Raw genomic sequence first — 12,694 nt, forward strand, 5'->3', positions numbered from 1 at the left:
CTCTATGTAAGCAAACAGTCTGTGGACAACATTTTGAATATCAAATCACATACAGCACTCCACAGACAGTACAGAATGGCTTAACTCCATTAGCCTGCCCACAGACACAACTGAAAATATAAATTAAGTAGCCCAGAAGCAGTTTCTGCATATCACTGGGTTCTCCAGTGCCCTCCTATAAAGTTCACACACTGTAAAACAGATCAGATATAACAGATAGTGGTGCAAGAATGAATGTGACTCAAATTAGCTGGCAACCTGATGAGAGGCACAGCAGGCTGCCCTGCAAGCAGGAAAAGATGATTTAGGAAAAAAAGGAAATAGGGGGAAAAAAAAAAAAGAGAGGGGGGAAAAAAGAAAAAAAAGCAGCAAGTTTCCCTGTTAGGTTTTTGCTGTGCACCTCACCTGCTCTGGAAGTAGTTTGCTAGCTCTGATGCTTCATGGTTCAAGCTCCGCAGGTGAACGATTAAATTTCCAGAGTTGGTGAACATGGCGCCGCATGTTTTGCACTCGTAAATCCGAGGCTTGCGGATAATGTGCCGGGAAACCCGCATGTGGTGTTTATATTCCCCGAAGGAAGTGAAAGTGGCACTACATATCTGGCACCGGAAACAGCGTTTACCTTCGTGCTTCAGGCGATGCATCTTGAGCGAGTAAGCTCGGGTGAACTTTTTCCCACAGCGGTCACACTGAAATGGTTTAATGCCTGCAAAAAGAGAGCAGCAAACGTTCAGCTTTTGGCATGGCAAAATCCTTGCAGATTTCTCACAGTGAAAGCACAGGAGCAGCGCCCAGCCGCAGCGAGGCGCCGATTCAGGAAGAAGCGCTCCTGTTAACTTTAAAATGGCAAAACAATTAGCACAGAGCTGCCATTTTTCAGAACCAGCTGCTATTATTTCATAATTATGTAACCCATCTTTAACGCTTACATTTCTTCTTCCTCACAGCTTAAAATGAGCGTAAGTTTCCATGGATTAGACTATGATTAAGGAGCTGAACCACAGCCAGAAAGGATCTGATGCAGCTGTCATCTCGAAACATCTTTCAATTCTTTTGATCTTGGGAGATTCTTGTGCCAGACTGGCTCCCAACAATGCAATTATCAGACTACCCCTAATTGCAATGTCTTTTGCTTGCCGCCTCTGGCCTCAGAGCAGTGTTCTGGCAGGGGGGACATTGTGTACAGGGTTCCCCCTGTAATGCAGCAGGAATGGTGATAAAAAAAGTAAAGCAGCAGCCTTTATATTGTGTGGGAACCCTTATATACAAGAATTTTCAGCAACCTTGCATGACAGACAACTCTTTAAGACGGTTTAAGTTCATGCTTTGCCTTTTTTCTTGCTTTAATTTAGTCATTCTGTTACCCGTTCAGTTTTCATTTGTTATAGGCACTAATAAAACCCCAAAACATATGAGCTCTGCAACATGCTGCAGTGCCTGAGAGTATGTAATCACACCCAAACAGAACGATTACAACATAAAAGACTGAATCACCAAAAAGTTAAATAAAGAGTCTGAACTCCAGAAAGTGTGGAAATCCAAACATGAGGCCAAGAATCTGGAATACGGAGCTCTATTCATAATAGGGCTGTCAAGGAATAAAGAAGATTTTTTCAAAGGGCTGAATGTGCATCAGTCCACGCTGTTAATTCCACTGGTCTTTCACTCTGCTTTCGTTATGTTCAAAGTGAGAGCTGAACTTTTAATTGGGGCTTTTACACAGAGAAAGCTGTAGTTAAGGTTACACTGAAACTCCTCGTTAAGCATGTGAAAACAAGTTAATATTCTAGAATATCGTCTGGTGGAGCTTTTCATGCTCGCATACTCTTCACGGGCACATACTTCCTCAGATAGTCTGAGCAAAATCTCTTCATCCACTTTGCTCATGTGAAAACACTTCTAACACTTCCACGGTGTGGGAACTTATTCTGCACATTTTGCACAGTAATTACTCTACAAGAGTAATCTCTTCTCATATTCTCACCCGGGTGCAGCCCATCGACAGATCTGCCAGAGATGCTTTGCTGAAGCTTTCTTCCATCAGCTACAACTTCAGCAACCTCCTTTGGATAATTTTGCAACTGATACATCCGTACAGTTTGCTTTTTTAAATACTAGATGTATTTTTACGGCTGGCCTGAACACATTACGGCCATTTTGCTTGAAGGCATTTGACAAAGAACTGCTGACAGTGAAGAATTTATGCCTCGACCTTTGCGGGTGCTCTGCCTAAAACTGGTACAGCATCTGAGTGCAGGTAAGAGTCAATCTCAAACTATTAGATGCTGAACTGTTAAGCTTAGTTAGTGCTCAGCTATAATAACCCCTTAATATTCCCTCCATTCACTAAAATGTCCATGTTCTTGCTGGGTACCACTGAAAAGTCTTGAAAAATACTGACAGCAAAGACATTAGGAGTTCATACTTTGGTGAGAATTGAAAATGGGTGCAACTACTTTGGGATCAAGAGTCAGAAGAGGCACTTGTACAAACCATTTCATGCCTGTATTATCTGTAGAAACTGAATTCATTATCAAACTAGTTCAATTACAATTTCTCCAAAAACTCAGATCCAAAACCACGACATTCTTCAAAGCAAAGACACAAGATGACATATTTTCTAATGGCTGCAATTCTCCTCTGAAACACAGCAGACAATTACGGTCTCTAAGAAGAATTTCAATCTACATCACTTCTTCAGTATAATAAAAAAAGCCAAATATACTGTGAGGTTTCATCTTAAATCTTTCCTGCGAGAAGAACTTATCCTGATGACTTCCAAGCACATTTTTTTTCAGTCCACACAAATGCTGATTATCCATCAGTCAGATCTATGTATCAGAACAAGCACTTGGTGAGACCTCTCTACCCAATCTTTCTGAAATCAGTTCTCTTGCACCTGGCACGTGATTAAAAGGGAATTGTATTACTGCATTTGTGGCATTGTGAGCCAACATCTGCACATCTGTGAATTAGTAATTATTGGAAATAGCACCATTCCTTACCTGAGTGGATAAGCATGTGTTGTTTTAAGTTCTGAATGCGAGTGAACCGGACCCCGCAGGTTGGACACTGAAAAGGTCTATCTGGACCATTTGGGCTGGGTCTCTCTGTGCTGCTGGTAGAAGGAGCAATGTAGAGTTGGTAGGGATACTGAACGTTCTCCAAACTACAAAGAAAAAATTCACTGATTTACAAGCAAGCTAGAGAAAAAAATTAGAAGCCATGTCTGTGGAAATCTGAACCTTGAGCATATTAGAAGGAAAAAAAGACTGGCCCTCTGCATTCCTGTCGAGATCTATATTTACATGGCAAACCTCTTCCTCTCTACAGCTATGTGTCTGACCTGCATCCTGAGTTTCATGTTCACTGAATAGACAGAACAGTTTGTGTTTTTTCCTTTACACAACAGGTCTCAACACTAGCTGAATGCAATTTTCAGGCGTGGGCATTTTATCATGCAGATTGATGATTTACAACCAGTCAGAAGTCCCTGAGGAAGAACTTAAAGAACTGAGTAAATGGGAAAGAAAAGGTTTATTTTGCAGCTTCAGTGACATTTACAAAGGAAATTAAAGCCAATTCATTTCCATTTCAATTCACGTTCCATGAACAAACATTAGCATCTACAATTACACAGTCCTACATTTAAAATATTAATCTAATTCATCAATACTTTTTCTTATCTGATTCAATCAGCTCTATCAGAATACCTCAAGCATTGTGCTGAAAAAACCAGCATGCAGACTATAATAACAGAACAATTTAACTTCCAAAGTAATTCATTTAAGACTAATTGCTCCTACGCAGCCTCTAGCTGCAAACTGTTTAAGTGTTACAATCCAAGTCCTCTGGCAATGCAATTGCTTCACCAAAGGGCACAAAGAAATAAAAACATCTCTGTGGGTATAAACAGAATAACAATGGGAATTTGTACTTACCTGGGATTTCCCTTTCCTGAGCACTAAGGTCTACCTTCTTTTTTGGGGGGGGGGTTCAAAATAGACATTTCAGCTTGCTCACAGCCTGAGGGCAGATCAGATGTCACTGGCAGCAGGAATCTGCTCTGACCCTGAATCTCACCTGCAAGTCACAATTACCACGGGCAGAGCAATGCAATTTTACTAAACCCTAATGTCTTAAATGCAAAGTGAAAGAAGGACAACAATGTCTCCTGCTGAAGACAGTCAGAAGGTCTCCCTTACTGCACAAACCCTTTGGCTGGGACATCCACCTCAAGCCCACTTTGTTGGTTTCTAGGTAGGGTTGTATTTCTGGACTTCCAACAGGAATTCCAAAAGGAATTTCACAAATACACAAAAAAAAACGCAGACCAGATTAGCACAGGAGGATAAGCACTGGGATAACATCTTTGAAATCAACACCTTCACTGTATTTACTTTGGAAGTAAATGCCAACAGAACTTTAAGAACCAAGTATCTGCATTCTGGGTGCAAATTATGGGTCTCAGCAGCAAAAGTTCCAGATGAAATATTTATCTGGTGAGAGGGCATCAAGCACTGCTTGATATACACAAGGTAAGAGTCTACTGCAGAAGTTTAGCGTCTATAGTCTATAAAATCAACAATTTCTGGCCTCATATGGAACTGGAATAATACTTGCCCTAAGAAAAGTTAACATTGGGATTTATACAAAAATTTATAGAATTTTCTTCCTGCTTGCTGATAATATTATCACAACAGGTTTCTCTCACCCATAATAACGGAAATGCTGGTACCAGGCAGCACAAACCAGGTGCAGCAGCACAGCTCTGGCCGCAGCCTGACCACGTGCTCACTTAGTGCTGAGCAGGCACCACAAATGGGCCAAAGTGGACCCAAAATGAGTCCTGGGGAGTCATCCAAACAGGCTTAAGCTGCCTATCTACAGCAGACTTCTGCTATGAAAACCCACTGCCCATCCTATTATTAGAAGCCTGCTGAGAGCTGTACCAATGTTTGGAAACTGGATAAGCAGTTTTACTGCCCTTTACTTCTTTTTATACATAATTGGGTCCTAAAGAGCTGTGGAAAAGATAGATGCTGGCAAACTTTGCTAAGGGGAAAACTTTCACAAAGGAAGTTACCAGCTCATATCCTGCATCTGACAGAACGGGGCCTGCCACTTAGGGGTCCAAAAAAGATGCCTCACATGCACCTGCAACAGATGAAGTTATATTCAAACATAGGTTCTGATTTGCCTAACTAAATTTCTGCCATAAACTCTGGCACTCCTGCTTCCCTTTGTGAGCAGATCATTAGACAAAGAACCGAGTTTACTCAGGTGGTATTTGAGAAATATCACAACGTTTGGCTAAGGGATAAATCCCTTCAGAAAAGGTTTCATTGCCCTCAGCTAACTGGAGAATTCACAGTTAAAATGTAAGCTAATATGTGGCAACAGAAGTGACAGCTGTGATGCACAGAACTGCTGAAGGGACTCTGGATAGGCTAGAAGCTCCTGGCCTTAGATGTACATACAGATATATACATGTTAGAGTGTTCAAATAAGAATTACACTGCGTTATTTGCAGCAGTATTTAAAATGCCTTACAGAGAACTTCATTTTCTGGTCGCACATTTCTCAGGTCCTTCCTCCCTCATTTCCTGCACTGTGGGCTTGTCAAGAGGCAAAGTACACTGTGCTCCTCATGCTTTCTAGGGAGACACTCAAACCAGGGCAGAAATTGGGAACCACAGCTCTCCTTTTGTATCCAGCTTTCTCAGGCCAGCTCATCTTCAAAGCCTGTAATGGTGCCAGGTTCTCTGCGATTAAAACTGAAAGGAGATGTGCTATGGGACAATCTCCCTGGAAGAAATTTGAAATAAAGATTTGGTTTTCTACATTAAAAATTCATAATGAGAAAGGCTGGTCAGAGCAGATAACAGGCTCTGCAGCTACCAGTGACTGGCACGTCCAAGGCCATTCTAAAATTGTAAGCAGGCTGAAATATCTATTGGTGACATAACTGTCCACCTTAGCACAACAAAGAAATCACATTTTAACACAGTCATAATGTCCCTTCCCTGCTTCTTTTTCCTCATATACACTCAATTTCTCATGACTCTGTATTTGTCACAAATGAAGCACTTATTAGTTGAGATTTTTCTACCATCTGAGAGAATTTCTCTCACAGATGTATACAAAGATAGACACAAAATGCTACTTGCAAGTTTTTCCCCTTTTCACCCACAGATTACACATACCTTCAATGATGTAGAACTAAACACTGGCAAATGTAAATGCCAGAATGCTTGGTGAGCCTAAAAATGTCCTCTGCTTGTAAACAACAAGTGTTTTAGACAAATGGAGGCTCTCATTATAGTGGATGTTAGAGATCCTGTCTTTGCAACCTCTTTTTAAATGCAGCCATGAACGTGATATAGAGGCTAACAGTTAAACCAGCCAAAGCTGTGCTACAAAGCTGTCAGAAAAGTGTGTCAGAATCCAAAGGTGAAATACCAGGGAAAGAACGTAACAGAAATCAGTGTGAAATGGTGATTTTCATACGTAACAGATCCCTGCATGCCTGTTAAACTGACCACACTTACATGTGACCTGCTCATCAAGAATGCCTTCATTTTGTTGGGATCCTATTAATGAGTGCCTCATTTAATGCACCCCAACCTGTGCATCCCAATTGCTGCACAGTGACTGACAGCTGCATTCACTGCTGATGTGCTCATCCCGTGCTTGAAACAAGAACTCAAAAGTGCAGTGCTTGAATGGCTGTCACTGCTTATCAGAACGCACTGCCCAGCCTAACAGGCATTATACACACAGGCATGTGAAAGAAAGTGTCTTATGACTTGAAAGCATCATTTTACTCATTTAACTGGACAGGAAACCTTAGTTCTGAGTCTAACATTTTCATAAATTCCCAGAAAAACCACCGATTTTTCTTTTTTTTAATAGAAGCAATGTGTAACGTGTTCATTTTTATGATGGTTCTGATATTCTGAGATCAGTTTGTTTCAAACTTGGCCATAATCTCTGGTAAGCACTCTTTCCTTGTCTGCACGAAAGCGTTGACAGAAATCCTCATTGTTAAAAGGATTTTATATATTTTCATTTTTTCCACTCAGTTTGCATGGAAGTTCTATAATTTGATGGGAAATTTCTAAAATAAGTCATTGCTGAAAATACGTCACTCGATTTTGTAATTTAAAATCAGCCTCAAAAAACTGACATTAGCTCTAATGAAGGCAACGTGTTCCCCCAATTCAAACCCCAGGCGTTGGGTATTTATTTACAGTGAGGTTTTCTAGCAGATCCATACCATCTTCTGTCGTACACAGAATCATTTCCAGGCAGTTATTTTCCCTTCAGATTTAATCCTACAATGAGACAGTTTTAGATGGAAATGGCAGGGATGATTTTAGAGCTATGAAAACGCAGCTCTTCATAGTTATCTCCATGGAGTTTCACTTGACACAGTTTCTGGAACAACTCCCAGAGGTTGGCACTTCTCAGATCAACTTGTCTAACAAAACACTGTGCAAAAGCTAGCTTGTCAATATTTTAAAACTTTTGCTTAGACATGGAGCAGCCATCTATGCACCACACCTGACACACATGACAAAAGCAAAGAAATAATGAGCACAGCCTTGCAAGTCAACTGCAGGTGCACCGCTTGGCTCCAGCAAGGCCACCATACATCTTCCGCTCAACAGACCTGTCTGAGTTCTGCCTTCTAAGCCAGCCTGCCCTTACAAGGGATTCCCACAATAACTTACCTATTTCCACACAGCAAAATGTCTGAATATATAAAGCATCTTGGTAAAGAGCTACAGTGAAAGTTTGGGGAAAAAAACTATAAGGTTGCCCTGTCTGCTTTGTGTTTTATGACAACAGAAAGGTCTGAGGCAGCCACAACCAGCTATTCCTTTTTGTTGTTTTTGTGGCTTTACGTCAGCTTCAGCACACATGCAACAACCACATCTGCCTCACAAGAAAGATCTCTGTATTATTATTTATTAATATAGAGCAGCGATTAAGAAACAGCAAAAACATGAATATCTGTCTTCACCAGTGTAGCCTGGAAATAGACAGGAAATGAAAAGCAACAAGTAAACAAACTCTGACTTTCATCACCTACATTCTTCTAAAGCATCCGATCCTTCAGGCACTGATTGTACTTTGATCAACGCAGAGAAGCGTACGTACAGACAGCTGAACATTCTGGGATTAGGGCTGGGTAGGTTAATTACAACACAGCACTTGCTGCAGAACAGTTTGCACACTGCATGGCTACATACCGATCATCGTCATCCGCATGAGCGTTGGCGCCAGAGGTGCTCTGCAGTGTGGGTAATCCCTCCGTCACCCCCTCATCCATTGAGCCTAGGCAAAGAAAAAAGGGCGACTTAATGCAAATATGTGTTCAAAAAGGGCTGAGGGGGGAGGTAAATACACATACAGCTTGCTTCGCCAAATCTCTGAGAGTGAGTGCTTCCTGGGTGGTGAGATACTAAAATTATCTTGGGAAAATCACTTAGAAAACTGAGAAGCAACGTGTTCCAACTTCAACTTCTCCTCCGCACAGATTATCTAGCAAATGGACAACTCAATAAAGGGCAAATATTTGGCACACCTAGAAAACGAAAAGAATCTATGTTAAATGCAGCCAGAGTTTATAAAACACGTCCAGTACTAACAGAGCAAAGCAGAAATGTTGCTTTCACCCATAGGGTAGATTTCAACTGCTCAAGAGTTCATGAGCAGTGGAGCTCAGTCCTGTTACTTTACAAGGCTTTTGCAACCCAAACCTTCTTGGGGCTACTGAAAGGAGGATGGGAGGAAACATGCATCTCCAGCAGTTTCAAAATAACACTTGTACAATCAATTTCTTTTAATTTTCCTATGATCTGACAAACAATATTTGGGAAATTCAGCAGTATGCAATCTATGCAGTTACAACAGTTAATTCCATTTTGATTTATCCTTCTTTCCCATGCTATGCTTAACTAAGTCGACTGAAGAATAATCCCAGCTCCTCATAGGTTTGATTTTATGCCTTCACCTCTCCAATGGAAACTGTGCTAATGAGTTATGAAAGTATCTTCTCAGGCATAGCTATTACTGTTGCTATAATGACTTATTTATCAAGGCCCCGCTTCACATCTTCTGTATTATAAAGTGCCTCCAAATACAACAAATTGCAAATGAGTAATTCTTGAAATTGCCCAAAGAGCAAAGAAGAGCTTTCTGCAATATCAGAAAGGCAAGAATACTTTCACAAATGCATTATAAAGCACTGAGATAAATATATGCAATTATACAAAGAGAATTCGTTGAGAAAGGAGAAAGCTGTACTTTAACATATCTTGCTGCCTCCATTTACTGTTCTTTCTATTACTGCATGAAGAAATACATCTTCAGGAGGTAAAAAGTGCTTTCTGAGCTACAAAGCACGCCTTATCATATATCTGATACATGCAAACTGTGACAGCGCTGCTTCTCTTGTAGGCAAATGTGAATAAAAACTGTTCTCAGGACAGTTAATAATATTATGCAAAGGCTGCTAAATATTAATCCAACCATTCAAAGACAAAGTAGAGACTTGCACATTGAAGATTTAGGGCTGGTTAGCATCCCGTATCTCCACGTAGCCCTTTAAAGAAGAGCATGCTGTACTAATAACCCCAATAGCAGACATTTTAACCTTAAACATCATCATCACTAAGGCCTGAGGTCCTCCACTCCATACTGTACAAACTGAGGTCAGCTACATGTACAGTGGTACAAACCCTAGGATAGGAAACAGAAAATGCAAGATTTCCATGAAACAATTGTGGCTCCAAATCAGACACCTTTTAAGATGGATATGTAAAGCTGCTTGTCAACAGAAATCATTTCAGAGATGAGAAAAACAGCTGAAGCAATTCTCAGCAAGGTACAGCAAGGTGCCTGGCTGTGTTTCACAGGATTTTTTGTAGCCTAGAAATTCTACCTTGTTTATTCTTTCAAGCTCCTGGATAAGGTATTTCTATAGTTAGTAAAATCCCCTCCTTTCACTCAATACACTATTTTTAACTTCACCTAATCATCATTTGTGCTTGTTCTATTTTGTCTGTCACAGTACAATTATGTTGATGCAATAATTTGCATCTCTGATCACTTGGGCCTGGTGAGGTCTATTCTGTGCTCCTCCTACAGTGAGTGAACAGCTGAGTCAAACAAAATGTGTTTGTGAGCGAAGATCACTTTTCCTGGAAACTATCCATTGAGCAAACTTTCTTTTAGATTTTAATCTACGCGTTATTTTGTCAGGCTACATACAAAGAATTAGCAATTCTAAGCTTAAATCTGCTCCTCAGAAAAGGTTAACAGCACTCACTGCAGTTAATAAAACACTCTGATTTGGAAAAAGCATTACTGACCTCAAACGTCAACACAAGAGCTACATAAACTGATGAGCAGAATCAAGATGAAGCCCTGAAGGATGGCACAAAGGGAGGATGTTTTCATTTCTTTTTAGTCAATATTACCTGAACTACTTTAACAACAGACAAGCCTAGAATGCTCAGCTCCACTTCCTGCAGAGAACGCACCGCAGCGCTGCGCTGCCCAAAGAAAAGAATTTATGCAGGCTACATTTATTTACTTTATTCTAGTTTATTTTAATTAACTGACATAGCCTTTCATGTAAACATTACTTGGATGAGGCAGACCAGCACATTCTGCACCCTTATGGTTTTCTAATAAAATAGGCTTTATTAAACATCAGTAAACAAACTCTACCAAACACAGGTCAAGCCACTTAACTGAAGGCAAAATAGCTGGCTTGGGCAGAATTTTGGCAATTAAACTGGTTATATTGCAAAATGCTTGCCTTCTGACCTACTAATAGCCATTCAATGCATGCTGTGCAAAGAGAAAAAAAGATTATTACAGTAACTCAAGACTAGCTTCAAATTGTCCTTCATGGAAAAAGGTTTCTCACAGCAATTGGCTGTATTTGAAGAAGCAATTTGAGAACAGAATCCCAGAGAAATGGAAAGATACTCAATATTATGACTGTGTGGTTTTGCCTTCGTCTGGGACATTAAGATGACAGTGTTTCACCACTTATTTTGCAAATCTTCTTACAAAGGCTCTCTGTCATGACTACACAAGATTTCACGTCTGATGCAAAGAACCATTCTGTCCCTCTGTGGCTATAAGCCATAAGCCTTTCAAACTTGGTGATACAATTTAACTGAGCTCATGCCTTGCGATACCACTGCAAACAAGATTTCTGTTTCTGCAGTCAAGCAACCAGAGGTAAAATGGGGTTATCAGTCTCTTCTGAATAATCAAGAGCTCTACCACCAGGCTCACCTCAGCTGTGTTGCACAGTTATTTCCAGAGCTGTAAGTCCCATACTCCCACCATGGTTTATATGTAACATTAAATAGATAAAAAATACAGTAAAACTTGAACTTTAGCAGACTTCCCCCCATAACCTCACGATTATCACTATTATACGTGCACTATCTACCTGCACATATATCTAACCCCAGCAATGGTTATATATATCCTCATACCTATAGAGGACGACTGTGGGCTGATCAGGAGATCCTCCTGAACTTGCTCGCTTCCTGGGACTGTCTGCTGGTCGCTCAGGGAGCTCTGGGATGCGCTTACAGGCTGTGACACTTCCTCATGAACCTCCTCATCACTTAACCTTTCCACTTTGACACGCACGTCTTCTTCGATCACGAGGGGCGAATTGGCTTTTGTGCTCTCACACGTCACGTAATCTGCAATTCTCCTGTTTGACTCCGAGGGCCCAGGCATGTCCAAAGTCCTAGAGTTCTCCACCTGCTTCACTTTCTCAGACTGAAGCCTTCGATCAATTCCAAAAGGAAAAGTCCACGGAAAAGCTAAGGAGGAATCTACGGGCTGATTTCTGGACTCTGGGTAAGAAGTCGAAGGATTCAGCACTTGGGGGGAACTTGTTTGTGTGTTGCACTTGACAGGGCTCTCAGGAGACATAACTATGTAGCTTTTGCGCTTTCTTCGCGACTCTCTGCAAACAGGAATGGCTCTTTCCACCACACTGCATTCAGACGAAACTGGAGAAAGGCTGCCATCTCGAGAAGTAAAATTGCAGTTTGCATTACTCTCCTGTCCTGCATCGAGCACTTTCTCTTGCTGGCTGTTGGGCGTATTCCATAAAATGCTCGACTTCATGAACTCTGAGCATGTGCTAGCAACACTGAACATTTGCATATAGCTGGCTGCTGCCAGCACATCAATGATGTTTTCTGTGTTAATGGACAACGTTGCTGTGTAAGCGTACTCCAGAAGAGGAATAAAACCAGTCACTGTCACGTGGTGCAGGTCCAGGACACTCTTGCTCTCGTCTTCTGCTTGGCCAACGAGTTTGGAACGGAAGAAGTCACTGCAGGCTGCCAACACCACCTTGTGAGCCCTGAAGATTTTGTCCTGGACACGAATGGTGATGTCACAGAAATGTCCATCGTTGCGAAGCATGTTTAGCTTTCCAAGCATCTCCTGACTGTGAGCAGGGGAATTATGAGTGAATGTTTTAACACCCATTTTTACACCTTTCTGCCAGCGTTCTTTCCACATATGAGAGATCACGGGTAGCCTAAAACAAAGACAAGAGCTGTCACTTTCATTTCTGGAAGCAGAAGTTCATAAGACTGCATGCAGAAAATTCACCAGCATACTCTAGGGTTGTTGT

General features: G+C 41.1%; 1 protein-coding gene across 4 annotated transcripts in view; it reads right to left on the reverse strand.

Moving 5' to 3' along the window:
* The window catches only part of ZBTB44 (zinc finger and BTB domain containing 44), a 37,521-nt gene that overhangs the window by 6,921 nt on the left and 17,906 nt on the right, over window positions 1–12,694 (reverse strand). The window contains exons 2-5 of one of the 4 annotated variants that reach the window (XM_048968225.1): window positions 11,529–12,598; window positions 8,259–8,343; window positions 3,006–3,115; window positions 406–706 (exon numbers count right to left, since the gene is read on the reverse strand). In XM_048968225.1, coding sequence (XP_048824182.1) covers window positions 406–706; window positions 3,006–3,115; window positions 8,259–8,343; window positions 11,529–12,579 — 1,547 coding nt within the window. In that variant the 5' untranslated portion in view covers window positions 12,580–12,598. Of the gene's footprint in view, window positions 1–405; window positions 707–3,005; window positions 3,170–8,258; window positions 8,344–11,528; window positions 12,599–12,694 lie in introns of all 4 variants that reach the window. The other 3 variants (XM_048968223.1, XM_048968224.1, XM_048968226.1) reach the window with 3 other exon arrangements.

Source organism: Lagopus muta, chromosome 22 (genome assembly GCF_023343835.1).
Source record: "Lagopus muta isolate bLagMut1 chromosome 22, bLagMut1 primary, whole genome shotgun sequence".
NCBI lineage: Eukaryota > Metazoa > Chordata > Aves > Galliformes > Phasianidae > Lagopus > Lagopus muta.